The 23,424-nt window shown below is 53.5% G+C and overlaps 2 protein-coding genes across 2 annotated transcripts; both read left to right on the top strand.

Moving 5' to 3' along the window:
- The first annotated feature begins 463 nt into the window (after window positions 1-463).
- DUSP2 (dual specificity phosphatase 2) lies at window positions 464-2,846 on the top strand. The gene is made up of 4 exons (XM_004771006.3): window positions 464-939; window positions 1,043-1,164; window positions 1,628-1,847; window positions 1,969-2,846. Exons 1-4 carry the CDS (start codon window positions 552-554, stop codon window positions 2,181-2,183), a joined length of 945 nt encoding a protein of 314 aa, XP_004771063.2. The 5' UTR covers window positions 464-551; the 3' UTR covers window positions 2,184-2,846.
- Window positions 2,847-7,768: 4,922 nt separating this feature from the next.
- On the top strand, window positions 7,769-22,126 carry ASTL (astacin like metalloendopeptidase). The gene is made up of 9 exons (XM_004771007.2): window positions 7,769-7,814; window positions 8,458-8,583; window positions 10,241-10,302; window positions 11,516-11,606; window positions 12,071-12,188; window positions 12,963-13,144; window positions 15,877-15,958; window positions 16,045-16,199; window positions 20,959-22,126. The coding sequence occupies exons 1-9, from the start codon at window positions 7,769-7,771 to the stop codon at window positions 21,423-21,425; spliced, it is 1,329 nt and encodes a 442-aa protein (XP_004771064.2). The 3' UTR covers window positions 21,426-22,126.
- Window positions 22,127-23,424: the final 1,298 nt, after the last annotated feature.

Below are 23,424 nucleotides of genomic sequence, written 5' to 3'. Positions count from 1 at the left end.
CCCATTGTAGAAATCACAGCCATCTCAATTTTTGTTGTAACAAATCCCCAGAGGGACAATCTTGGAAGACAAAGGGAGAAGGGAGAGGAAGCATGCCAAGGGGCACCCCTGGCCCCAAAGTCTCTGGGCAATGGGGCTGTGCATCTGAGACACCAGTTCCCAAAGACTGAACGCTGTGGAGCAGTTCATAGGGTGGGGGTGTTCTTCCATGCCCGGGCGCAAAGGTAGGGGGTAGCAAGCACCTGGGCCCCACCGACTCCGGCAAAACCCTTCCCTCAACAGCTAGTCTCGGCTTCCTCCCCCTTCCGCCCGCCCAGTCCCCGGGCCCGCCCCGCTAGCGCGAGCTGCAGGCCGCGGGGGCGGGGGCCGGCGCCTTCCTGCGCTGCCCTTGTATGGTGACCCGGGAGGCGGGCCCCCGGGTACTTAAGCCGCGGCGCCGCCCAGAGCGCCCAGAACACTCATTTCGGTCAGCTCGGCCGCCGCGAGATCCCGAGCGCGCGGCGTGGCAGAAGCAACGCAGTGAGAGGGGCCGGAGGAGCCTGGCCGTCGCTATGGGGCTGGAGGCGGCGCACGAGCTGGACTGCGCGGCGCTGGGCGCACTGCTGCGGGAGCCTCGGGAGGCCGAGCGCACGCTGCTGCTGGACTGCCGCCCCTTCCTGGCCTTCTGCCGGCGCCACGTGCGCCACGCGCGGCCCGTGCCCTGGAACGCGCTGCTGCGGCGCCGCGCCCGCGGCCCGCCGGCCGCCGCCCTCGCCTGCCTGCTGCCCGACCGCGCGCTGCGGGCGCGTCTGGCCCGCGGGGAGTTGGCCCGGGCGGTGGTGCTGGACGAGGGCAGCGCCTCGGTGGCCGAGCTCCCGCCCGACGGCCCGGCACACGCGCTGCTCTCCGCGCTGCTGCCCGAGACCCGTGCGGGACCCACGGCCGTGTGCTTCCTGCGAGGTGAGCGCCGTCCGCGCCCCGGCAACCCCTCCCGGAGTCCTCCCAAGACCCCCTCCGTCTCCTCCGGACCCTCCCCGCTAACCGCCTCTTGCCCTCCCTGCAGGCGGCTTCGATGGCTTCCAGGTGTGCTGTCCCGATCTGTGCTCTGAGTCCCCCGCCCCGACCATGTCGTCTGCTGGGTTAGAGAAGAGCCGCTCTGACCCCAGGGCTCCCTTCTACGATCAGGTGAGCTGAGATCCGAGCTCATTTCGCTGTTCGCCCCCAACCCCTGTCCCCGTATTTGCGGGATGGGCACCTCTGGGGAAGGGGGCTGCCATTTGTGGATTCCATGAGTCTCTCCGTGCCCACACTCACGTGTGTGTGTGTGTGTGTGTGTGTGTGTCCGTGTCCGCAGCAGATGGGGAGCACATCTCCGTGCGTCTGGTGTGGGTGGCTCTTGTGTGGCTCTGTGAATTGTGTCTGCAGCATATTTGGGGCTTTGACGGGGAGGTGTGTATTTGTGAGTGTTTACATCTGCGTGTCCTCCTGGGTGCTCCGTTTCCAGAGTGTGATCCTGGTCCGGATAGGTGGATAGGTGGAGGGCTCCTCTTGCTGGGGCCGGACGTGTTGGCCCCTGCTGGTGCTGAAGCCCTCCAGGTCCGGGCTGAGAAGAGGGCCTCCTCCTGATCCCTTTCTTGTCCCCATGCAGGGAGGCCCGGTGGAGATCCTACCCTACCTGTTCCTGGGCAGCTGCAGCCACTCCTCCGACCTGCAGGGGCTGCAGGCTTGTGGCATCACTGCGGTCCTCAACGTGTCCGCCAGCTGCCCCAACCACTTTGAGGGCCTTTTCCACTACAAGAGCATCCCGGTGGAGGACAACCAAATGGTGGAGATCAGTGCCTGGTTCCAGGAGGCCATAAGCTTCATTGGTAAGGGGGGTGGTCCTCAGCAGAGGGACCCAAAGGGGCACCCAGGTGAGGGGCCTGGGGAACCTGTCACCTCCCCTGCCTCCCTTCGTGTGTGACCCTTCTTTCTTCATCTCCTGTGCAGACTCGGTGAAGAACAGCGGAGGCCGGGTACTGGTACACTGCCAGGCGGGCATCTCCCGCTCTGCCACCATCTGCCTGGCTTACCTGATACAGAGCCGCCGTGTGAGGCTTGACGAGGCCTTTGACTTTGTCAAGCAACGCCGGGGAGTCATCTCCCCCAACTTCAGTTTCATGGGGCAGCTGCTACAGTTCGAGACTCAGGTGCTATGTCACTGATGCAGGGTCCCACCATGCTCCCCCCACCCCCCCACCGCTCCGGGGAGAGGGGCACCTATTCTCTCCAGTTCAGGGAAAGCTGCCCTTTCCCCGAAATTTGAAAAGCCCCCAGGTGGTGGTGCTGCGAACGTAGGAATTCTGGACTTTCTCACTTGGTGCTTGTCTGCTGGGTTTGAGGGCTGGTCCTCATTCTGGGGACCAGAATGGAGGGCATGTCTGCTTCCCCTCTGCCCTCTATCTTCTGGCAGAAACTGACTGGACTCTATACCCGCGGATTCCCACGGGTCCCACCACGATGTTGAAGCCCTCGGCAGCCTGAGGGCTCCAAGGAACAAGCTGTGACAACCAGGAGCCCCATCTAGGGGGTGGTCCACTACAGGCCTGGGGCCTGCGCCTTGTGCTCCTGGGGAGCTGTGCGTCAGGGAAGGGCTGCCTCTGCTGCGTGTGGGCCTCTTGCGCACGTGTGTGTGTGTGTGTGTGTGTGTGTTTGAGCATTTCACGCCTGTATCGGTGCTGGAAAGTTTTTTTGTGTTCAGGTGACATTTAACTCTCCCTCCCCCACTTCCTCCCAGCCCTGCGGGCGGGGGTTGGAAACTTAGCACTTTATATTTATACGGAACATTGAGGACGTGTCAATAAAATATTGTTTTGTTTAAAAAGCAACGTCTCAAGCATCTGGTCTCAAGTCAATGCCCCGGGAAAATGCTCCAACGCCATGTCTTCATCAGACCTCCCCTTTTCCTGTATGGCCAGTGCCTGGGGCATGGAAGGAGGAAGGTGCTGGTGGAGCAGAGGGGCTCTCTGGGCCCTGGGCACCCTATGCTGGTGTCCTAGTGCAGGCAGTGTTCTGGCTCTAGAGCTGCAGGAGGTGGTTTCTGGGAGGCTGTCTCCAACCTTATTCTTATCACTGGCTTTGGACCTTGGGGGGAGAGGCCTGTGTCCATGGCTCAGACCCACTTCTTTTTGGGAACGTGTGGATACGTACGTGTGTGCGCCCGTGTGTGTGGCTGTTTGCACGGGTGTGTGTCTGGCATTCTCAGATTGCACACACCTGCATGTCACGTGCGCCTGAAGAAAATCCATGCAGGTGCCTGTGTGTGTGTGCGCCCCTTGCGGCAGCCATGCGTGCATGAGCTAGGCCGGGCCTCCTCTTCCCCACAGTAGGGCAACATAGCCGCCCCCCTCTCCTCTTGCATGCACAGGCACGGCCCCCAGGCCTCTGAATGCCTGTTTGCCCTGGGGCTCATGGCAGCCCGTTCCCAAGTTCCTTCTTGTCCCCAGAAGCCACGTGGCCTCATGTCTGGCGTGAGAACACGTCACCGGGGCATGGGCTTAGTTGCTCTTTACACCCACCCAACCAGCATGGTTTTTTTTTTTTTTTTTTTTTTTTTTAGATTTTATTTTTATTTGACAGAGGTCACAAGTAGGCTGAGAGGCAGGTAGAGAGAGGAAGGGAAGCAGGCTCCCTGCTGAGTTTGATCCCAGGACCCTGGGATCATGACCTGAGCTGAAGGCAGAAGTTTTAACCCACAGAACCACCCAGGCGCCCCGCAAGCAGCATGTTTTGACTGAATGTTGGTTACCTGCCTGGTACGGGACTACGCCGTCCGGGGAGGTAGGAGTCATGGGCCCAGCTGAAGCCAGAAGTGGAGGGGTGCGTGCTGAAGCTGCTGGCAACAGGGGCTATGATTTGCCTGGGAGCAGGGGTGCGGAGGTCCTCATGGTCAACTCTTGGACAGCAACCCCTGCTTCATCCAGCCTCCTCCCCTGGCCACTCCCGAGTGTCATCTAGCTGATGCTGTTTGTCCTTCGCAGCTCAGGTCAAGGGTGCCCCCCACAGAATGCTGGCTCTTCCCCGTGGCATTCTGGGCACCCGGCAGTGTACACCTGAGGGGTGGAGCTCCATGGTTAGGAGGCCAGGTTTGCTCCTGCATTTGTTCTCCCTTGTCTGTAAAATGGGGTTTTATCATTAGCCTCTGCTGGTTGGTGTGGTGTGGAGAATGGCACACGTCAGTGCATTTAAGAGGCTTAGCCTGGCATCTACACATAGTAAGTGCTCTCAGGAAATACTAGCTACTGCTGGCCCAGGAGGTGAAGGTTCGCAGGTGTGTAGCTGTGTGTCTCAAACAGGCCAGAGGCTCGTGAGGGCCAGGCCCGTGGTCTGCTCTGCCCTCGGTGCCCAGAGTCTGGCACAGGTCGGCACTCATTCCAACAGGCCTGGTGAAGGACGAGCAGCCTGCCTCCCAGGCCTTATTCCCTCTGCTCTCTAGGATGGGTGAGGCGCTCCCGGTGGGAACCAAGCAGAGCTGAGCTTGTGATCAAGGCTTTCTTAGGCTCTGAGTAGACTTCTGTTTGGACCTGCCAACAACACTGAACTTGGGTTGGGAGTGGAGGGCAGCTGAGGCGCTGAGTCATCGGGGCCTTCCCACCACCCAGTCCTGTCTCACAGACAGCAGGGCTGGGGGCTGAGGCCCCTGCCCATTGGCTTTGCCCCATCCCTTCTACTCACTCTCCCCCTCCAGCCTACTCTACCTGTGTTCTTAAGTTTTTCTTTTTTTTAAAATTTCTTTTCTTTTCTTTTCTTTCTTTCTTTTTTTTTGTGAGAGAGAGAAAGAGAGAGAGAGATCAAGCCCAAGTAAGTGGGGGTGGGGGAGGGGCAGAGGGAGCGAGAGAGACTCAAGCAGATTCCAAAAGCAGCCCCCATGCCAGGTTCGCTTTCACCACCTTGAGATCATGACCTGAGCCCAAATTAAGAGTCTGCTGCTTAACCAACTGAGCCACCCAGGTGCCCCAAGTTTCTTGTTTCTGCCTCTCTCTCCTTCTTTCTTATTTCTTTAAAATTTTCGAATTAATTGTGGGCCTCCTGGGTGGCTCAGTCAGTCAAGGAGCCTGCTCTGGATTTTGGCTCAAGTCATGATCTCAGGGTCCTAGGATGAGCCCTGGGTTGGGGCGGGCAGGGGGTGGGGGTGGAAATGTGTACTCAGCAGGGGATCTGCTTGAGGCTTCTCTCTCTCTCTGCCCCTCCCCACCTCTCCACCCCTGTTAACGCTCTCTCTAAAATGAATAAGTAAATATTAAACAAAAAATTTTAATTGTGGGGCGCCTGGGAGGCTCAGTGGGTTAAAGCCTCTGCCTTTGGCTCAGGTCATGATCCCGGGGACCTGAGATCGAACCTTGTGTTGGGCTCTCTGCTCAGCGGGGAGCCTGCTTCCCTTCCTCTCTCTTTGCCTGCCTCTCTACCTACTTGTGATCTCTGTCTGTCAAATAAATGAATAAAAACTTAAAAAAAATGTAAATCGTGGTTAAAAATATACGATAAGTCCCTCCTTATCCGAGGTTTTGCTTTCTGTGGTTTTAGCTGCCTGTGGTCAGCTGATATCTGGAAGCAGGTGCTCCTCCTTCTGACATATCGTTGGAAGGTCAACAGTAACCCAGCGCTCTGTCACAGTGCCGACATCACCCACCTCCCTTCCCCTCATCACGTAGGCATTTTATCACTTCACAGCATCACAAGAAGGGTGGGGTTCAGTGCAATGAGATATTTTGAGAGAAAGACCATTTATTTTAATTTTACAACATTTATTAGTTGTTAATTACAGCATTTATTAATTGTTATTCATCTCTTATTGTGCCTAACTTATAAATTACATGTTCGCATAGTTTTGTATGTATAGGGAAAAACAGACTTGTGTATCAACCACAGTTTCAGGCATCCACTGGGGATCCTGGAATGTATCCCCCGCAGAGGAAGGGGGACTACTGTATAACATGAAATTTACCACCTTTAGCTATTAAAAAAAAAAATAGGGGCACCTGGGTGGCTCAGTGGGTTAAGCCGCTGCCTTCGGCTCAGGTCATGATCTCAGGGTCATGGGATCGAGTCCTGCATCGGGCTCTCTGCTCAGCAGGGAGCCTGCTTCCCTTCCTCTCTCTCTGCCTGCCTCTCCGTCTACTTGTGATTTCTCTCTGTCAAATAAATAAATAAAATCTTAAAAAAAAAAAAAATGGGTTCCACTCCCAGCATTCAGCCCAACACAGGGTTTGAACTCATGACCCTGAGATCAGGACTTGGGCTGAGACCACGAGTCAGACACTGAACTGACTGAGCCACCAGGTACCCCACCACCTTTACTATTTTTAATTACACAGTAACGTTAAGCATATTCAAGATCTCCAGAAAGTTTCCCTCTCGCAGAACTGCAGCTCTGTGCCCATTAAATAACAGCTCCCCGTTTCCCGCTTCCCTCAGGCCCTGGCAACCACCCTTCTACTTCCTGTCTCTGAATCTGTCTGTGTGCCTCCTCTAAGTGGAATCATATCAGGTTGGCCCTGTTGTAAAGGACTTATTTCGCTTCACAGAATGTCCTCAAGCCAAACTGCATTTCTTGACCAAGAATCTGTTTCTCTACGCAAGCAGGGTGACTATCAGGATGATTTTAGCAAGCTCTCATCAGCCGTGGCCAGTCCATGCACGTTTACACACCCTAAAACCCTGCCTGGGGGGTAGGGGCATCTGTCTGTTCTCCCTGTGGCTCTGATTCCTATATTATATTTGGAGAAATGCTGGATTCCAGGCATGGCAGGATACTGAGCACACCAGCACGGTGTGGACCGTGGCTGGTGACCTTGCCTCTGCTCTGTCACTTCTCTTCACTGGGCATTGGTGGGGGAAGTCCTCAAATCCTTCACCTCCAGGATTTAAATCCAGGTGGGCCCCCTGGTGACCCAGCTCTGAGAAAGAGGCTAAGGAGCGTAGGGGGGGAGGAATGTGGGTAAGGAGCTTTAGCTTCTGATCTGTGTAATGGGGATAAATGCCAATTGTGCAAGGCTGTTGTGGGGATGACAGGGGTAGTGTCCATACAAGGGGCAGGTATCCAGAAGCTCCCCGTCTCCACATGGCAGGCTTCTCTGGGGCGCTGGTTAGGCTGGGCGTTCAGTGTGTAAACTTTCCTAGGTTCCCACATTTGGGACTGTGCACTTCCCTCTATGTAAACTAAAGTAAAAGCTTATAAAAATTAGTGACCCCTTCCTCCTTCCAGAGAGGCTGGGGGTGCCTCAGAGTCTCAGGCAGCTTTTCCCAGGTGTGAGCACAGGGCGGCAGGGTAGGGGGCAGGAAAGGGATCTCCCACTGTTGGAGGATGAGGGCCATCCTGGAGTGCCTTAGCACCCGTCTGTGATGTTTCCCTGCCCCCTGGTGGTGGGAGGGGACCTCAGAAGAGGCGCCCTCCGGAGTGGTACCCTCCCTCCCTGCAAGGTGCTTTGTGCCTGGTTTCTCACCTTCTCCCGGACTTCAGCCAGGTGGGAGGTATTTGACCAGGGTCCGGAAGCTCGGGCCTGGGCTGGGGGTGGGCTGGGGGTGGGGGTGGGGAACGCAGGTAGGAGCGGTAAAGGGCTGCAGTTGGCGTTGATGGAGCTGGGCTGCAGGTGGGGTTGGTTGAGGAGTGGCTGCAGGTGGGGGCTGGAGGAGCTGCTATTTAAGGGGGTGGGTGTGGGGCGGGGGCTGGCAGCAAGGCAGGCTTGTCTTTCCGGGTGTCTGGGTTCAGCTTGCTGCGGGACCGGTGGGGCCCACCCCAGACTGCGTGAACATGGGCAGCCTCTGGCCATGGGTGCTGGGTCTGCTCTCTTTGCCAGGTAAGAGCGCTGCCTCACCCTTCTCTTCTGGAGTTTTGGTTCCAGCTACAAAGCTTGGGTATAGGAGGGAAGTGTGTGGCTGGAGCCCACAGGGATCCGAAGGATTCGAAGGGGTCTGAATAGCTCAGAAAACAGGCTTTCCAGGGACGTTCCCAGAAGTCAGTTCCAAGGGGTGCCAGGGGAGGCCTCCTGAAGATCCTGCCAGAAGGGCCTGCCTGGCAGGAGGGAGCAGGTATGGCACTCCAGAGGTCTCTGTTCTGCCGGTGTGTCAAGCTGGCCCAGTCCGAGTCCATTTTCCAGAGGTCTGGGCTGAGAAGGTAGGCAGGGGCAGGGTCCAGGCTAGCCCACACTGCTGTCACTGTGGGCATCTGAGGTCTGTCCCCGTCTCTCTTCTGCTCCTACACACAGATACTCCGAGCCAGGGGCTGCCTTTCGGAGCCCAGTGTTGGTCCCCTTAAGGGAGCTCCTTCCTCAAAGTTGTCTAGGTCTCGTCACCAGCTGGGACTGAGGACTACTTTCTGGAGGCCTGCCTTTGGGAAGGGCCTGGCTCTGGCTGTCTGATACCCCCCTCCCCACCATGTCCTATTGTCCTCTCTCGCCAATGAGGGCACCTTGGGCATCATGGGTCCCCACCTGTCCACAGGTTTGATCCTAGGAGCACCCTCAGCCTGCACTTCCCCAGAAGCCTGTGGAACCAGCTACTCAGAGGGCCTCAACCCCGAGGAGACCCAGACGTCCTGGGATAAGGACATACCTGCGATTAACCAAGGTGAGGGCACGGTATCGTCTTGGGGGGTGGAGGGGCTCTGAGTCCATGTGGTGTGGTAAGGACTGTGCTGAACACGCAGCCAAGCAGAATAAGCTGAAAAGATGCCCGTTCACTGGGCTCTAGAGGAGGAACCTTTCCTTGTTCTGTGGGCAGCTTTTAAAAAAGTCTGTTTCTGTATCTTCTCTACCGGACTGTTATTTTCTAAGAAGAGAAAAGCCTGGGTTAAAAAAAAAAAAAAACGGTCTGAGAAAAGTAGGGGTCTTTGGCGTACTCCATCTGGTGTTGAGTGAAGTCATTGTGGGTGTCTGAGATGTCCGCCATCTGGGGCAGGATTGTCCGCAGGTGTGAGCTGGGGGTGGGGTGGGCAAAGTCAAAGCCGCAGGAGGCCTCCTGCCTCCCTGTCTGGGGGTCTCCGCTGAAGAAAGAGGACATGGATAATCTGGGATGAAGCTGCTTGGGGGGGGGGGGACCAGACTGGAGTCCGGAGGTTGTAGTTGAAGCGTTGGGGGAACGGGGTGACTTTATCTGGAGTTATGAATATCTTCCGATGACCCTGTGGTCTGGCTCTTCTTTCTCTGTGAGGCGACCTGGAGCCCTAGCATGGCTGGGCAGGAGCAGGGCATCGTGCCACCTTTTAGTGACTGTGACTGGTCTGGAGGTAGCTAGAACCAATCTGGGGCTTCCCCGGCATTGATTTTCTTTTTTCAGCCACCATAGAGGACACTCTCAGCCAGGGCCGCTGGAGGCCCAACGGCTACCTGAGATGCACTTTACTGGGAAGCACGCGCCATCCCCAGCTGCTGGGAATGTGGGCTGCTAAGGCCTCACAGCTGAAGGCCCTTGGCCAGGGATGCCTGGGAAGCTACTCCCTCTCCTGCCCACAGTGGCTCACAAGGGCCATGGAGACAAGCGTGTGGTGCCTTTCGTGATCCCAAGCTCCTGTGGGATGAGGCTGAGGCTGTACTCCAGCAGAGCCTGGGTCTTCCTTGGTAACACCCCCCCCCCCCGCCCTCGCAATAAATTATTTGCAGGTACCTCGTCAGCTCAGGCTCTGTGTCTAGGGAACCCAACCTAACGCACCTCCAGGGCCAGAGTCTCTTCCAGGACTGACCTTTTAGTAAGGAGGCTGGGGAGAAGGGCTGCCAGCTGTGACTGGAGAGAGAAGCAGAGACAGGCTGATGTGGGGAGAGAGTGAGCCAGAGTGACAGACTCAGTGGGTGCCGGACGCCTTCCTTCTGTGTTGGTGTGAGCTGGAATTGGTCACATCACTGCGAGGGCCCTGGATGTCCCACAGATGGGTAGGAATTAGATGGTGGATGAGGAAGGACAGGAGACCCAGGGCGTGCTCCCAGAGGGTGGCCTGAGCTGGAGACGGGGAGGACGTAGGGGACAGCTGAAGAAAAGACTGCTCCTGATTAGCAGAGAGACTCAAACATAGAGGGAGGGGTTGGAACTGGATTTGCATGGGTTGGGGGAGCTCTGGACTGTGTTTTAACAAAGGAGAGAGGAGATCGGGCAAAGAAGCTTCATGCATGTTTGTAGATTGAAGACTTTCTCCAATCAGAAAAGCCAGACTCTGGGGTTGCTGCTGAGCCTGTCCCTAGAGTCTGGTTTCTGGTGGGGCATGAACTCACCCACATCCCTCCCTTCTTCCCAGGGCTCATCCCAGAGGAATCCCCTGAGAGCAGCTTCCTCCTGGAGGGGGATATCCTTCGACCAGTGAGTATGATCATGTACACACACAGGTGTGAATTACTTCCCAGAGAGCGTTAGAAGACTTTGAGCCCAGCCTCTGATGTCATGTGGGCGTGATACGTGAAGGAGTCATCTCTGTTGCTCATAGTGTGATAGATATCCCTTCTTGCTAAAGTCACAGGGAATGTTCTAGTAGGAGTCAGCCAGACTGAATGGGAGGGAGGGTAACATCTACAGTGCAGTCAGCCTGGGAGGGCTTCCTGAAGGAGGTGGTTTGAGCCCTCAGGATCCAGCTTGGTATTCAATCCAGGGCAGGTGCTCAGGAAGTAATGGAATGAAGGGATGAGCAGACTGGCAGAGGGGATGGTGGGGCTGTAGGAGGTGGTGGTAGCCATGGTCTGGGATCCCCCTCTCGGGAGGGGTGGAGTCAGAAAGGGAGAAGGCTGGGAAGGAATTGGGGTGACTTGGGCGGGGGGGAGATGAGAATGCATGGTGTCTAGGAGAACAGGGCCATCCATCTTCTAAGTGACTGGGGAGGAGAGGTATCCTCCTGAACAGGACAATGACCTGGTGAGAACAAGTTCGTTTTGTTGGCTGGAGGCTGCCCACTGTTAGCCCAACGTGAGGCTGGGCTGCAGAGCCAAAGCCTGGAGCTGGTAGATGGGGCGAGGTTCCTGTCCCCGGTCACCCAGTGAAGACAGGGAGGAAGAGCAGAATCCAGTAAAAATCTGGTAGACCATGGGGCAGGACCGGTCAGGATGCCATGAAGCCCACGCCTCACAGGGTTCCGGGTGGCAGAAGGGTGGAAAAGGAGTTGCTAAGGCCATCAGCCTGAGAAGGACCCTGCCTCATCTTTCCCTGGGGGTTCAGGGATGCTTAGCTGACAGCGGGGTTTCAGGAAGGACGGGGCTGCTGCTGGAGCTCTGAGCCTTTCTGAACATGGGCACCCTGGGGAGCTGGCACTCCCAGTCAGCCTCTTTAGGAACAAGGATCGGGTTTTGTCCTTATGCTTGACGGAATAAGATACAGATCCCTTTTGTAGAAAAAGGCTCGCGTTGTGTATTGTAGTTCATCTAGCAGGCCTCCAGATGTCCCACCCTTCTGTCCCCACCCTCCTATACCTGGGTCCTGCTTCTCGGGTCTTCTGGGTCCTTTGGGGCTTGAGACACAGCACCTCTGGGGGCAAGAAGCTTGGCTGGCCCGTGTCCCCAGCGTCCCCGAACTGCCCTCTCTTCAGAGTCCTTTCCAGGTGTTCTCAGTGAGCAGCAACAAGTGGCCTAAGAACGGGGGGTTTGTGGAGGTCCCCTTCCTGCTCTCCAGGAAGTACGGTGAGTGAGCGTGTGCGCTCCGTCCCAGGAGCTGTGGGCCTCCCTGTTCTAGACTCTTACTCCCCCGTGTAGCCTGGGCTCCTCTGGGGTTCTTCCCTCTGCCCCTACTTGCTGCCACTACCAAAGAGCCCTTCCCCAAGAAGCTTTTATTCCTGAGCGCCTCCGGAGCTGGGAGGGCTGAGAGCCCAGAAGAGCTGATGGAACAGACAGTCCTCTGTACCCCCATCACAAGGCCACACGGCCCAGGGGACAGGGACCTACCCAAGGCTGCATAGTCAGGGCCTGTCTGGGACCCAGCTTCTCTCCACCCCCACCCCCGACACTCGGGCTGCCCTTTCCTGACATTTCCATTTTGGAAATATGCTTGGAGGCTCTGTTCCCACCCTGCGTGCGGGCCTGCCAGGGGTCACAAGGGCTCCGGAGGGTCCCTGCTGGAGGCTCAGCCGTGGTGTCGCCTCCCCCAGATAAAGCCAGCCGTGAGGTTCTCCTGAGGGCATTTGCTGAGTTTGAGCGGTTCACATGCATCCGGTTTGTTGCCTACCGGGGCCAGAGAGACTTCATTTCCATCATCCCCATGTCTGGGTAAGTGCTCAGGGGCATGTGTGTGCACTCGTGCACAAGCGTGCGTGTGTGTGTGCACGCGCATGCGTGTGTGCACTGTGTGTGTGGGTTTCCTCTGCGTTCTTTGGGGTTCAGCCGGGATTCACCCAAGCCATTGTCTAAAGCCTGTCTCTGGGCCAGTCTTCCCAGGTCCAGAGCCATCCTGCCCACTGGGTGGTCTGCCCGGTGGGAGCTGGACCTACAGATACTTAGGGCAGAAGGTGGAGAAGGAGAAGGGAATACTTGACCCTCCCCACAAAACCTTTCTGTGAGGAGGCTTCATGGTCTGGGGAGGGGGTTCAGCTTCTGTGGGACCCACCTAGCCTCCGATCCGGGTTCTACCGTATAGGAGGAGCCAGCCGTCTCAACTCCTGAGGCTCTCCTGCCTTCTCTGAAAGGGGGATGATGGCAGTACCCACTTCTAGCTTGTTAGGGACCAAAGATCATACGTGAAAGCATGGACTTAGGGGCCTCTGCATGGGGATGTTTGCTCAGTGCTGCTTCGTTATCGATGCTCCTTTCCATCCCTCCATCCTCCTGTGCCGCAGGCTGGGAATGGGAATTCAGTGTACCCATTTCACAGATGGCCAGGCAGTGAAGGGACTTGGGAACTTCAGGCCTGGGACTAGAATCTAGGCTGGGGGCTACCTGTTGGTGCTCATCATCTCAGGATGTTGTGGGGAAGGGGAAGGAGGTCTGGGTCTGCTCTGGATCTCTGGGCTGGTGTCTACCCCATGCACTCTTCTGGCCCTGCAGGTGTTTCTCCAGTGTGGGACGCAGTGGAGGGATGCAGGTGGTGTCCCTAGCACCCACCTGTCTCCAGAAAGGCCCGGGCATCGTCCTGCATGAGCTCATGCATGTGCTGGGCTTCTGGCATGAGCACTCACGGGCTGATCGGGACCGCTATATTCGTATCAATTGGAACGAGATCCTCCCAGGTAAGCCAAGTTGTGCACAGCACAGGCTGGACCGAGGATCCTGGGGTGAGAGGGCATGGGCCAGGGCCTGAGCTGCCTCTCACTTTAGAAGAGGTTATCCAGGGCACCTGGGTGGCTCAGATGATTAGGCGACTGCCTTCAGCTCAGGTCATGATCCCAGGGTCCTGGGATTGGGTCCCGCTTCAGGTTCCCTGCTCCATGGGGAGTCTGCTTCTTCCTCTGACCTTCTCCCCTCTCATGCTCTCTCTCACTGTCTCTCTCTCAAATAAAATCTTAAAAAAAGAAAAAGAGGTTATCCATCTTCCCCACCATCTGCCTGTCTGCCATGGGGAAGGAGGGGTTCCTACGTGGCTTTGAAACCTGGAGGTGGTCCAGATACCACTGCCCTGGGCTATAAGCCTTCCATCTGCCCACCCACAGTCCTGCCTGAGCTAGAGCATCACTATTTGCTTTGTCTGTCTGTCTCTTTTTTAAACCTCATGGTCCTAGCCAGACACTGGAGAATGGAGTTGGTGGTATCCTCTGACCCTTGTTCAGTCCTTCCTGCACCAGACACTGCTGGGTGGGCTTGGGGCAGGGGCTGTGTTCCCTGGAAGTAGTGGGCTGTGTGTGCCAAGTGTCTGATGCAGGAGGCTGAGAACAGCCCTGCAGGGGCTCAGTCCTTGTGAGCTGGGCACCAATGGGCATGGGGTACAGAGGAAGCCCAGGGAGACCACATCCCAGAAGGTGGCAGCGGCAGAGCCAGGGCTGGTCTGGGGAGTGGGCCACTGTGTTGCGCACCAGTGAGCAGGTGCTGTGTGCCGGGTATCTGATCTCAGGAATGGTGGTGTTGCTTGCTTGGAAGACCGGATTGGGGGGAGCAGGCTGAATCAGGAGGTAAGAAGAGTAGAGGCCATTGCTTCATGATGGAGGAAAGTAGAGGAACTACATGATCAGGAATTTGGTCTGGGGTAATATAGGGTAAGGGGAAGGGTTGGAAGGCTTCCTGTAGGCAGAGAACTTCTGGTGGGAGTGCCTCCTCTGCTGTTGTGAGGAGAACCAGGTGAAATGGGCGGGGGAGGGTACTCAAGAGACCAACATGCATGGAGCCCCGAAGAAAGGGTGCCATGTGGGAGGGACTTAGGTAGCACCTTACAATGAGACAAGGGATGGAGTTTGAGATCTGAGATTAGCCTAAGGAAGGGGATGATAACGGTGATTATACCCTGCAAATAGAGACTTGAATCCTTCCTAAGTGCTCATGGGATACTTGGGAAAACTTACCCTATGACAGAAAAACTTCAAATTTGAAAGAATTAATTCAAATGTTTTGATCATTATATAAAATAATAAAACTAAAAATTTCTTCTACTTACAAATTAAAGTCTAAAAAACAATAACCCTTTCTTTTAGCTCCAGGGTTAAAGAATTGCAGGAATTCTTAAAAAAACAAAAACCCTAGCACAGTAGAGCTGATGGTTCTCAGCTAAATCAATTCTCAGGGAAAATATGTAGACTTAAATACTTCTATCAGTAAAAATAGAAAAAAATTAAGCATTTCAATCCAAGTTAAGAAAAAGTAAAGCAAGAAAGAATTAAGTTAAAGACCGAAACGAATGAATTAGAAAACCAAGAGCACTCATAAACTTGAGTGGTTTTCTTTTTTTCTTTCTTTCCTTTTTTTTTTTTTTTTTTAAAAGACTTTTTATTTTACAGAGAGAGATCACAAGTAGGCAGAGAGGCAGGCAGAGAGAGTGGGAAGCAGGCTCCCTGCTTAGCAGAGAGCCCAATGTGGGGCTCAATCCCAGGACCCTGAGATCATGACCTGAGCTGAAGGCAGAGGCTTAACTCACTGAGCCACCCAGGCACCCCTCAAGTGGTTTTCTTAAGCAATTTCCCCCACTTATTAAGAATGAAGAAAAATGAGAATACATTTATATTCTACACAGAACAAACTGCTAAGATATACAAACTAATGGCAGTAATGAACTGGGGTGAAGAGACCGGAGCTCAGAAAGGGTAGGAGTTGGAGGCTTATTATAGATTTCCACATCTTCTGACTTTTGAACCAGATAAATATATTGCCTATTCAAAACTGTTTAATATCTTAAGGATTTTTAAAGGGAAGGGTGAAGAACTCTCTAGAGGCAAGTATGGCAGTGACAGGGGAAAAGTGAGTGCTCTGGCAGTGGGGAAGTGCTGGACTCCAACCTAGGGGGTAGGTGTGCTGGCCCAGGGCAGAAAGAACAGGTGGCTTACTGCTGGGGAGTGGGAGTTCAAGTGCAGGTGATGGGCTGGTGGGTCTTGAGAGCTGGTTGAAGGGTAGGTGGTACTCTTTCTCTCGTGTGTGTGTGTGTGTGTGTGTGTGTGTGTTTTGAAGACACACAGTAGTGTGAGACTCTGTGGAAAGTGTAGGTTCTACAAAGACTGTTGCATCTGGGTGGGCTTGAATGGTGCAGGAAGTGGAGAACACTCTTCAGGAAATCATGAGGTCCCTGTGCTTCCACATCAGCTAGTGCCGGTCTGGACCCCTCCTGGGGAGGGGAGGAGTAGGCAATGAAGGCACCAAGGAAGTGGGGACCAGGGACTGGTACTGTGTGGGGGGCATGTCTGGGTATGGTTTCGGATCCCTCAGCTCGCATAGGTTACAAGTTCCTGGAAGGTCCCTAACACCTAACCCCTCCCTCCCCCACCCTCTTCCCCACCCCCCGCATCACCAAGTTTTGTGGTTGTTCTCCACCCCTGCCCCCCAGGCTTTGAAATCAACTTCATCAAGTCTCAGAGCAGCAACATGTTGGTGCCCTATGACTACTCATCAGTGCTGCACTATGGGAGGTGAGGACCCCCTTTCCTTCTTCCCTTCACTGCCCTGCCAGCCCCCACTGTGCTCTGGACTCCGTTCCCTACCTGCTGGGTTTCAGGTTTGCCTTCAGCCGGCGGGGGCTGCCCACCATCACACCCCTCTGGGCTCCCAGTGTCCAAATTGGCCAGCGATGGAATCTGAGCACCTCGGACATCACACGGGTCCTCAGGCTTTACGACTGCAACCCGAGTGGCCAAGGCCCCCGTGGTGGAGGTGAGTGACGAGGGGCAGGGTGATCTGAGGAATCTCGAGCAGGTTCCTCTGTGGAGGGTGGCGTTCATGAGGGTGAAGTGGTAGGACTGAAGTTGCAGAGGTGAGCAGGGCAAAATTGTCAGGGGTTCCGTACAAGGGATTTAGAGAAAGTATTTGAAAATTCTTATGATTAAAAACTCTTAGTGAATAGAAATAGAAGTCATTTTTTTAAAAGACTTTTTCATTTACTTGACAGAGAAAGACCGCAAAAGAGGGAACATAAGTAGGGGGAGTGTGAGAGGGAGAAGCAGGCTTTCTGTAGAGCAGGGAGCCAGATGCGGGGCTTGATCCCAGGACCCTGGGATCCTGACCTGAGCCAAACAAAGGCAGAGGCTTAACGATTGAGCCACCCCAGATATCCATAGAGGTCACTTTCTCAACCTTAACATGGGTATCTACCAAAAATCCAGAGCAAAAATCATGTTTAATGTAGAAGTGCTAAAATCAGGACCAAAACAAGTTTTTTCACTATTGTCCTGTCTGTTTGATGCTGTAGTGAAGGTCTTAGCCGTTGCAGTACAGCAAGAGAAATAATGAAAAGTCTGAAGACTGGGAAGGAGGCAAAAACGGTCACTGCTCATAGATGACAATTATCTATATTGAAAGCAACAACACCTATTAACAAACTTTTGGAAACAATAGGAATTTTCTTATTCTGTAAAGATTCATTTTGGAGAGGAGGGTCAGAGGGAGAAGAGGAGAGAATCTCAGGCAGGCTTCCCCTAAGTCTGGTGTGTGGTTTGACACCATGACCCTGAGATCATGGCCTGAGCCGAAACCAAGAATGAGATGCTTAATTGAGCTACCTAGGTGTCCCAGCAATAAGAATTTTAAAAGACCGTTGTATAGAAACTTCTTTATGATTACATCAATAGTTGGAAAACATAAGAAAAAAACCATTATAATAGCAATAAGGTCCCAAGGATCAATCTGACAGAAATCCTGTAAAAAGTTCTATGGAAAATTAACCTTCATTAAAATCATGAAAGATTCTTAAATACATAAGAAATACGTATCCTGTTCATTAATAAGAAGACAATGTAAAAGTGTCAATTCTGATTTATAGAGTCTGTCAGTTCCTACTGAAAATCCCAAGAAGCTTTTTGGCAATCTTGACCAGGTGATTCTAAAACTTATATGAAAACACAAGAGGCAGGATGCCTGGGTGGCTCACTCATTTAAGCATCTGCCTTTGGCTCAGATCATGATCCCAGAGTCTTGGGACTGAGTCCCATGTTGGGCTCCTTGTCCTTCTTCCTCTGACTGCCACTCCTCCTGCTTGGGCCATCTCTCTGACTAGTAAATAAAATCTTTAAAAAATTAGAATACAAAAGGCAAATAGCAAAGATACTCTTGAAGAAAAATAAAATGGAGGGACTTGCCCTACCAGATATCAAGATCTATAGTTTAAAAAATTTGTACAAATGTATCCATATAAAATACATACAGGAAATGTATGTACATAAAATGTGTCTAGGATAGACCATTGCTCATTGAAACAGAACGGGGAGTCCATAAGTGACTTCTACTCAGAAGTGGAACCTTGATGAAGGGGTGCTGCTGTGATCATTAGGGAAAGAATAGACTAGTCACTGAGTGGCTCTCAGATGACTATATAAAAAAATTCCCAACTCATGCACAAATTCCTCTCAGATATATACAAGACTTACATATAAATAGAATAAACTTTAGGGGGAGAAAAAAACATAGTAAAAACCTTCATGACCTTGGGATAGGTAAGGATTTCTTTAAGACACAAAGGAACCCATAAAACTGCAAAGATTCGTGAATCCAACTACACGAAGATCTCCTATGTAGTTATTCTAGTAAAACTGCTAATCAAAAGACAATGTTACAAGTCAGAAGAGGACTTTTGTAACACATAATTAATTGTATCCCAAATACATAATATATGTTATATAGTTAATATACATGATAAGAAAAAGCTGGAAGTACAAAGTAGAAAAACAGAGACCAAACAAGCACCTCACAAAGGAAACCAAATGAGAAGTAAACACAAGCCCTTCAGCTTCCCTCATGTGTGTGTGAGCGTCCCTAATCCTAGCTCCAGGAAACTGCCCATCTATGGTCTGTCTCTCTAGGTTTGCCTCTTCTGGAAACTTCATGTAAATGGAATCCTGCAGTATAGGATCTTTTTTGAATGGCTTCTTTTACTTACCATAATGTTCTCAGGGCTCATCCATATGGCATCATGTAGGAGTCCTTCATTCTTTTATTGTCAAATTATATCTGACAATTGTATGGACATATTGTCCTATGGACATATGACATTGTATGGACATATTGTATGGACATAGGACATTTTGTTCGTCAGTTGAGGAAGATATTTGGGTTATTTCTACTCTTGAGCTATTATGATTAATGCTACTACAGACGTTTGTATATCAGATTTTATGTGAACAGGTGTCTTCCTTTGGATATACACTTAAGGATAGATTACTGGGTCCTTGGTAACTCCAGATTTAAGGGCTATGTTTCTCCAAATTGGCTGCACCATTTTTCACCCCCATGAGCGTGTATGACAGTTCAAATTTTCCCATGTCCTTGCCAACATGTGCTATTTTCTATTCAGACTACATCCATCCTAAGTGGGTATGAAGTGGCATCTCTCCTTGTTTTGATTTGCATTTCCCTAATCTCTTCATATACGTCTTGGTCATCTATATATGCTCTTCGAGAGCATATGTGTTTAAATCCTTTTACCACCTTTTCATTGGGGTTGTCTTTCTATTGCTGAGTTGTAGGCAGCAATTTGTGTATTCTTGATACATGTCCCTGATCAGACTTGTCATTTGGAAATATTTTCTCGCATTCTGTAGGTTGATGGTGTCCGTTGAATACAAAAATTTTTAATCTTGATGGGGGTCTAACATCTCTATCCTTTAATTGTGCTTTTGGTGTCCTATCTAAGTAGGCTTTGCCTAACCCAAGTTCCTGAAGATTTAATCCTAAGTCTTTTGCATGTGAGTATCCAGTTCTAGCACCATTTCTTTTTTTTTTTTTTTTAAAGAAATTTTATTCATTTTATTTGACAGAGAGATCACAAGTAGGCAGAGAGGCAGGCAGAGACAGAGGGGGAAGCAGGCTCCCTGCTGAGCAGAGGGCCCGATGCGGGGCTCAATCCCAGGACACGGAGATCATGACCTGAGCCCAAGGCAGTGGCTTAATCCACTGAGCCACCCAGGCGCCCCCTAGCACCATTTCTTATGCTATTCTTTCCCATACATCACATCACATACTATATACTTTTTTTGTTTTGTTAAAAATAGATGATGTGGCAAGAGCTTGGTGGGTATTCTAGAGTTTGGACTACTATGAGGACAGCAGGTTTATCATGATGGTAGATATTCAAGCCTGTTTGGATGCTGAAATGATGACCCAATGGAGAAGGGAAAAAAATGCACAGCTCAGAGGGAATAATATCTAGAACATTTGGGTAGGAGCTGCCCTTGGTGGTTGGGTCTCTGAGAACATGTCTGAGATTCCTTGGACCTAATGAGAAGGGAGATTGGATCGGACCTAAGCTTGCATGTAGATCTTAATATGCTGATGTATGGGCTTCTGAGGGTTTTAGTCACAAAGCATGACATGAGGTCACTGGCCTAGAGGTTGGGGAGAAGGCGATGGATGTGAAGGGAAAGGCATGATGTTGCGGTCTAGTTGGCAGGAGAAGAACCCAGCTAGAGCTACCTCATAGTGCGGTCGGCGGTGCCGGGGCAGCTGGCAGCCAGGGGGAGGCACAGCGTCGGTCGGCAACTTGGTTCTCCAGGACTGGGATTTTGTGGGCAAGGTGCTTGAGGAGTCCTTGCAGTGAGGGCTGTGGAGCCCAAGGTGGTTGTGTAGAATGGTCTGGAAGTGAGGAGGTGGCAGAGCTGGAGTGGAGCAGGAATTGTGATACTTAAACAAGAGAGCTGAGAAGAACAGGAGGGGGTGGCCAGGAGCGGAGATGGCTGCTGTGGTGGTCTCTGGCACTGCCCGGTGTAGGGGAGCGAGCTGGGACCAGGAGGGGGAAGACTGCTGTTTGAAGCAGATCAGTTCTGATACCGTCAGTGTCTGTCAATGGAAGGTTGGGCTCCTTGTGAAGCCTTCTATGCATGGGTGGGTGCGACAGGGGCGAGAGGCAGCACCAAGGTGTGGTAGAGGGGTCTGGCCAGCTAGAACTTGGGCTTAAGATGAAGAGTTGTCTAAAACTCTGGGACCCTGGTCCAGGAGTGGCCGTGAAGAGCGAGGCAGCCCTGTCTTGCCGAGTGCATGTGCCCGACCGTGATGGAGGTAGTTACAAGTGCGAGAGGAATTTTGCAGAAGACCTCAAAAGTGGGGGGAGAGGCAGGGGGTCACTCAGTATAGAGGGCCCAGGAGGTGGGGGGACAGTGCTCTCGGTGCCGTCAGCCCTTGGCTCTCCAGTGCATTGACCGTCAGCAGCCTAGGGAACGGGTGGGAGATCGTGGAGGACGCCCATGGCCTGACTTGGCTGGTGGGGACTAATGAGACCAAGAGGGGAGGGAACAGGATGGTTCTGTGGTCCTTGTCTTTCAGTGGGAGTTGAGAATATGGGTCTTGAAGGTGTTGAGCGGGGTGTGGTAGGCGGTCTCCAGTAAGCTGTGAACAAGGAGGCTGGCTGATGGCTCCGGGGCTCTACAGTGGGGTGGTGCCTTTTCCTTCGATTCTGGGACATAACCTCCTGTCTTTCCTGCTGCAGGATTCCAGCCCCACAGTGATGGTAGGAGCCCTACTCCTGCCCCTAGACCATCCCTGCAACGGCTTCTGAAGGCATTGTTGGCAGAATCTGGGAACCCCGACACCAGTGGCCCCAAGGCAGGAGGCCGACATGTTGCTGCAGGGCCCCGAGAGAGCTCACATAGCTGGGAGCTCCCTGCGCAGAGGAAGGTCACTGTGGGGGCCTCTGCAAGGCTTCCTCAGACCCCAGCTTCTTCCCTGAACTCCAGGCCTGGAGCAGGTGTTCCTGAGATGTCCCGACTAGCCCAAGCACCCTCTGTACCCCCAACCATATCTCCAGAGGCAGAAGGCCAGCTAGTGCCTATCCAGGATACTTTGGGGAACCCAGATCTGCCAGGAGCAGGTATACCTGAAAGTCCTTTCAGGGGGACGCCCAGAAGTCAAGCCTGTGGCTTCTGTCCCCAAGGGGGAAGGGCAACTTCTGCCTAGAAGAGCAGGGTTGTATAACCCCTGGCCTTTCTGGGCAGTGTCTGGTCTTCCAGCCCTAATTTAGCTACCCTGTCTGAGGCCTAGGACTCTCCCTCTGCCCCTTCCTTCCCCATGTGTTCTCCTGAGGGCTCCTGGGGACAAAGGGAACTTCTAGGTCTATCAGGGGAAGACAGGCCTGTCAAGAGATGCCTGGCTCTGCCTGCTCTCAGCTTCTGCCCTAGCCTGGAGGCTGCTGGGAAGGGGAGAAGATACTCTCCAGGGCTCCAGAACTCTGGGAGTCCTGTAGGTGAGTTTCAGCTCCCCCAGCATGCTCAGGTTCTGCCCCTCTTTCAGGCCTGGACTCGGGGAGCCTGTAGCTAGAACCCTGGGAATGGCCTCACATCCCTGGTGTTTGAGTGCTCAGAATCTGTAGTCTCCAGCTCCACCCCCCCAGGGGATTTCAGCTTGTTCCCCTGCAGTGCAGGGAGGTCCCAGTGACAGGAATGTTATCCCAGGCGGTGAGGAGGCAGGGGAGGAGGCCTCCAGCACTGCACAGTGGGGGAGCTCAGCAAGAAGGGGAGGCCCTGGACCTAGGACTCAAACCTCCTCTCCACCCTGCTTTCTGTTCCCAGGAGCCCTCCCCCACTCCCTCCACCAGCCAGGGGCTTGGTCAGAGTCAAGTTGGGAGTCCCTGGCTGCTGGGAAGGGACTGGGGTGGGGTGTGTGTGTGTGTGTGTGTGTGTGTGTGTTCAACCTGTTTTCCTTCCTTCAGCAAAGCCCTGTCCTTCCCTCCTGTTGCTGGGTGAAGGCTATTCCAGGAGTGAAGAAAGTTGGTGGGGGGGGTGGGGCGTGCTTATAAGCCAGGAGCCCCTTAATCCTGGAGAGGCACTATTCTGGTTCCCTGTCGAAAGCCTGTGGAAGCCTTGCTTGGAGTGGGGGGTGGGGGGAGTAGGAGCCCGTGTCCCAGCCCTGTGGTGCCAAGTGCCTCAGATATTCTGTGGGAAGGCAGAAATAAAAATTGGGTATTTGCTCCAGGAACCGGGTGCTGAGCTGTGCATGAGTCCATGTAACCCTGCTGACTGACCTGGGGGGGAGGGGGACTTCAGGGCCTTATACCCACTTCCCGGATTGGGGTGGGAAGAGGGATTCAGGGCAGCAGAAGGGCAGGGCTGAGGCTTGTGGTGTTTCAGTGCTGGGGAGGATCTTGGCCTTTGCCTGCCTCCTGGGCCCAGTCTGGGGACGAGAGGCTATGCTCCGGGGTGGGTGGAGCCTCTGCCCTCAAGACAGAAACTTGGGATTCTGTCTGAGTCTGGGATTTCCTCAGACTGAGCAGGGGCCTGGTCTCAGGTATTAGCCTCAGGGAAAGATCATGGGTTCGGGAACACTTGATCCCTCTGCTTGACCCCAGGCAGGAGAGGAGAGGGGCTGAGCGAGGAGTGGCTCTGGCCCTGTTCCCACCAGGGTGACCATTCCCCTGGGAGATTCCCAAGTGGAAGATCGGGAGCCTACACAGCAGCCCCCTTTATCAGAGAAAGATCCATCTGTGGGTTTCTTTCCGTGTTAGAGCCAGGCTTCTGGCTCTGAGCTGGGCTTTCTTGGTGGCCATGCTACGTCAGAGGCCGTGAGGAGCTTTGTGCCCTGGAGGCCCTCCCAGCTCTCAGACGCTGCCTGCCATTAGCCTCCATTAAGATGTGGCTTTTGGATTCTCCAGAATTTGGGTTCTCTAGGCCATAGGGTTGGCCGAGCCTGGTGGCTCAAGGTGAAGAGTGCTTCCCCCCCTCTTCTTTGGGGGTGAGCAGGGTCATCACCAGGGCTATTCTTACCCTTCTGCCCTGAAGCCAGCTGTCACTACAGACCCTATTCCCCAGGCCTGTTCCACAAGCCCCACCCTGCCCGCGTGGTCCAGCCTTGGTTCAGCCCCTGAAGCCCTGGTGTGGGGATTATGCCATGGATGGGATGCTGGCTGTTAACCAGAACCCGGTGGCTAGCCACCCATCCCGGGGTCCGTGGCCTATTCCCT

This window comes from Mustela putorius, unplaced genomic scaffold, assembly GCF_011764305.1.
Source record: "Mustela putorius furo isolate JIRA1106 unplaced genomic scaffold, ASM1176430v1.1 tig00000281_pilon_pilon_pilon, whole genome shotgun sequence".
Lineage (NCBI taxonomy): Eukaryota > Metazoa > Chordata > Mammalia > Carnivora > Mustelidae > Mustela > Mustela putorius.
The sequence above is the reverse complement of the archived record's forward strand: the minus strand, read 5'-3'. Positions and strand labels throughout refer to the sequence as shown.

Coding starts and splice junctions, on each gene's coding strand:
- DUSP2 (XM_004771006.3), top strand. CDS start 552: ATGGGGCTGGAGGCGGCGCACGAGCTGGACTGCGCGGCGCTGGGCGCA. Junction 940..1,042: donor GGCCGTGTGCTTCCTGCGAG/GTGAGCGCCGTC, acceptor CCCTCCCTGCAG/GCGGCTTCGATGGCTTCCAG. Junction 1,848..1,968: donor GGAGGCCATAAGCTTCATTG/GTAAGGGGGGTG, acceptor TCTCCTGTGCAG/ACTCGGTGAAGAACAGCGGA.
- ASTL (XM_004771007.2), top strand. CDS start 7,769: ATGGGCAGCCTCTGGCCATGGGTGCTGGGTCTGCTCTCTTTGCCAG. Junction 7,815..8,457: donor GGGTCTGCTCTCTTTGCCAG/GTAAGAGCGCTG, acceptor ACCTGTCCACAG/GTTTGATCCTAGGAGCACCC. Junction 11,607..12,070: donor CCTGCTCTCCAGGAAGTACG/GTGAGTGAGCGT, acceptor CGCCTCCCCCAG/ATAAAGCCAGCCGTGAGGTT.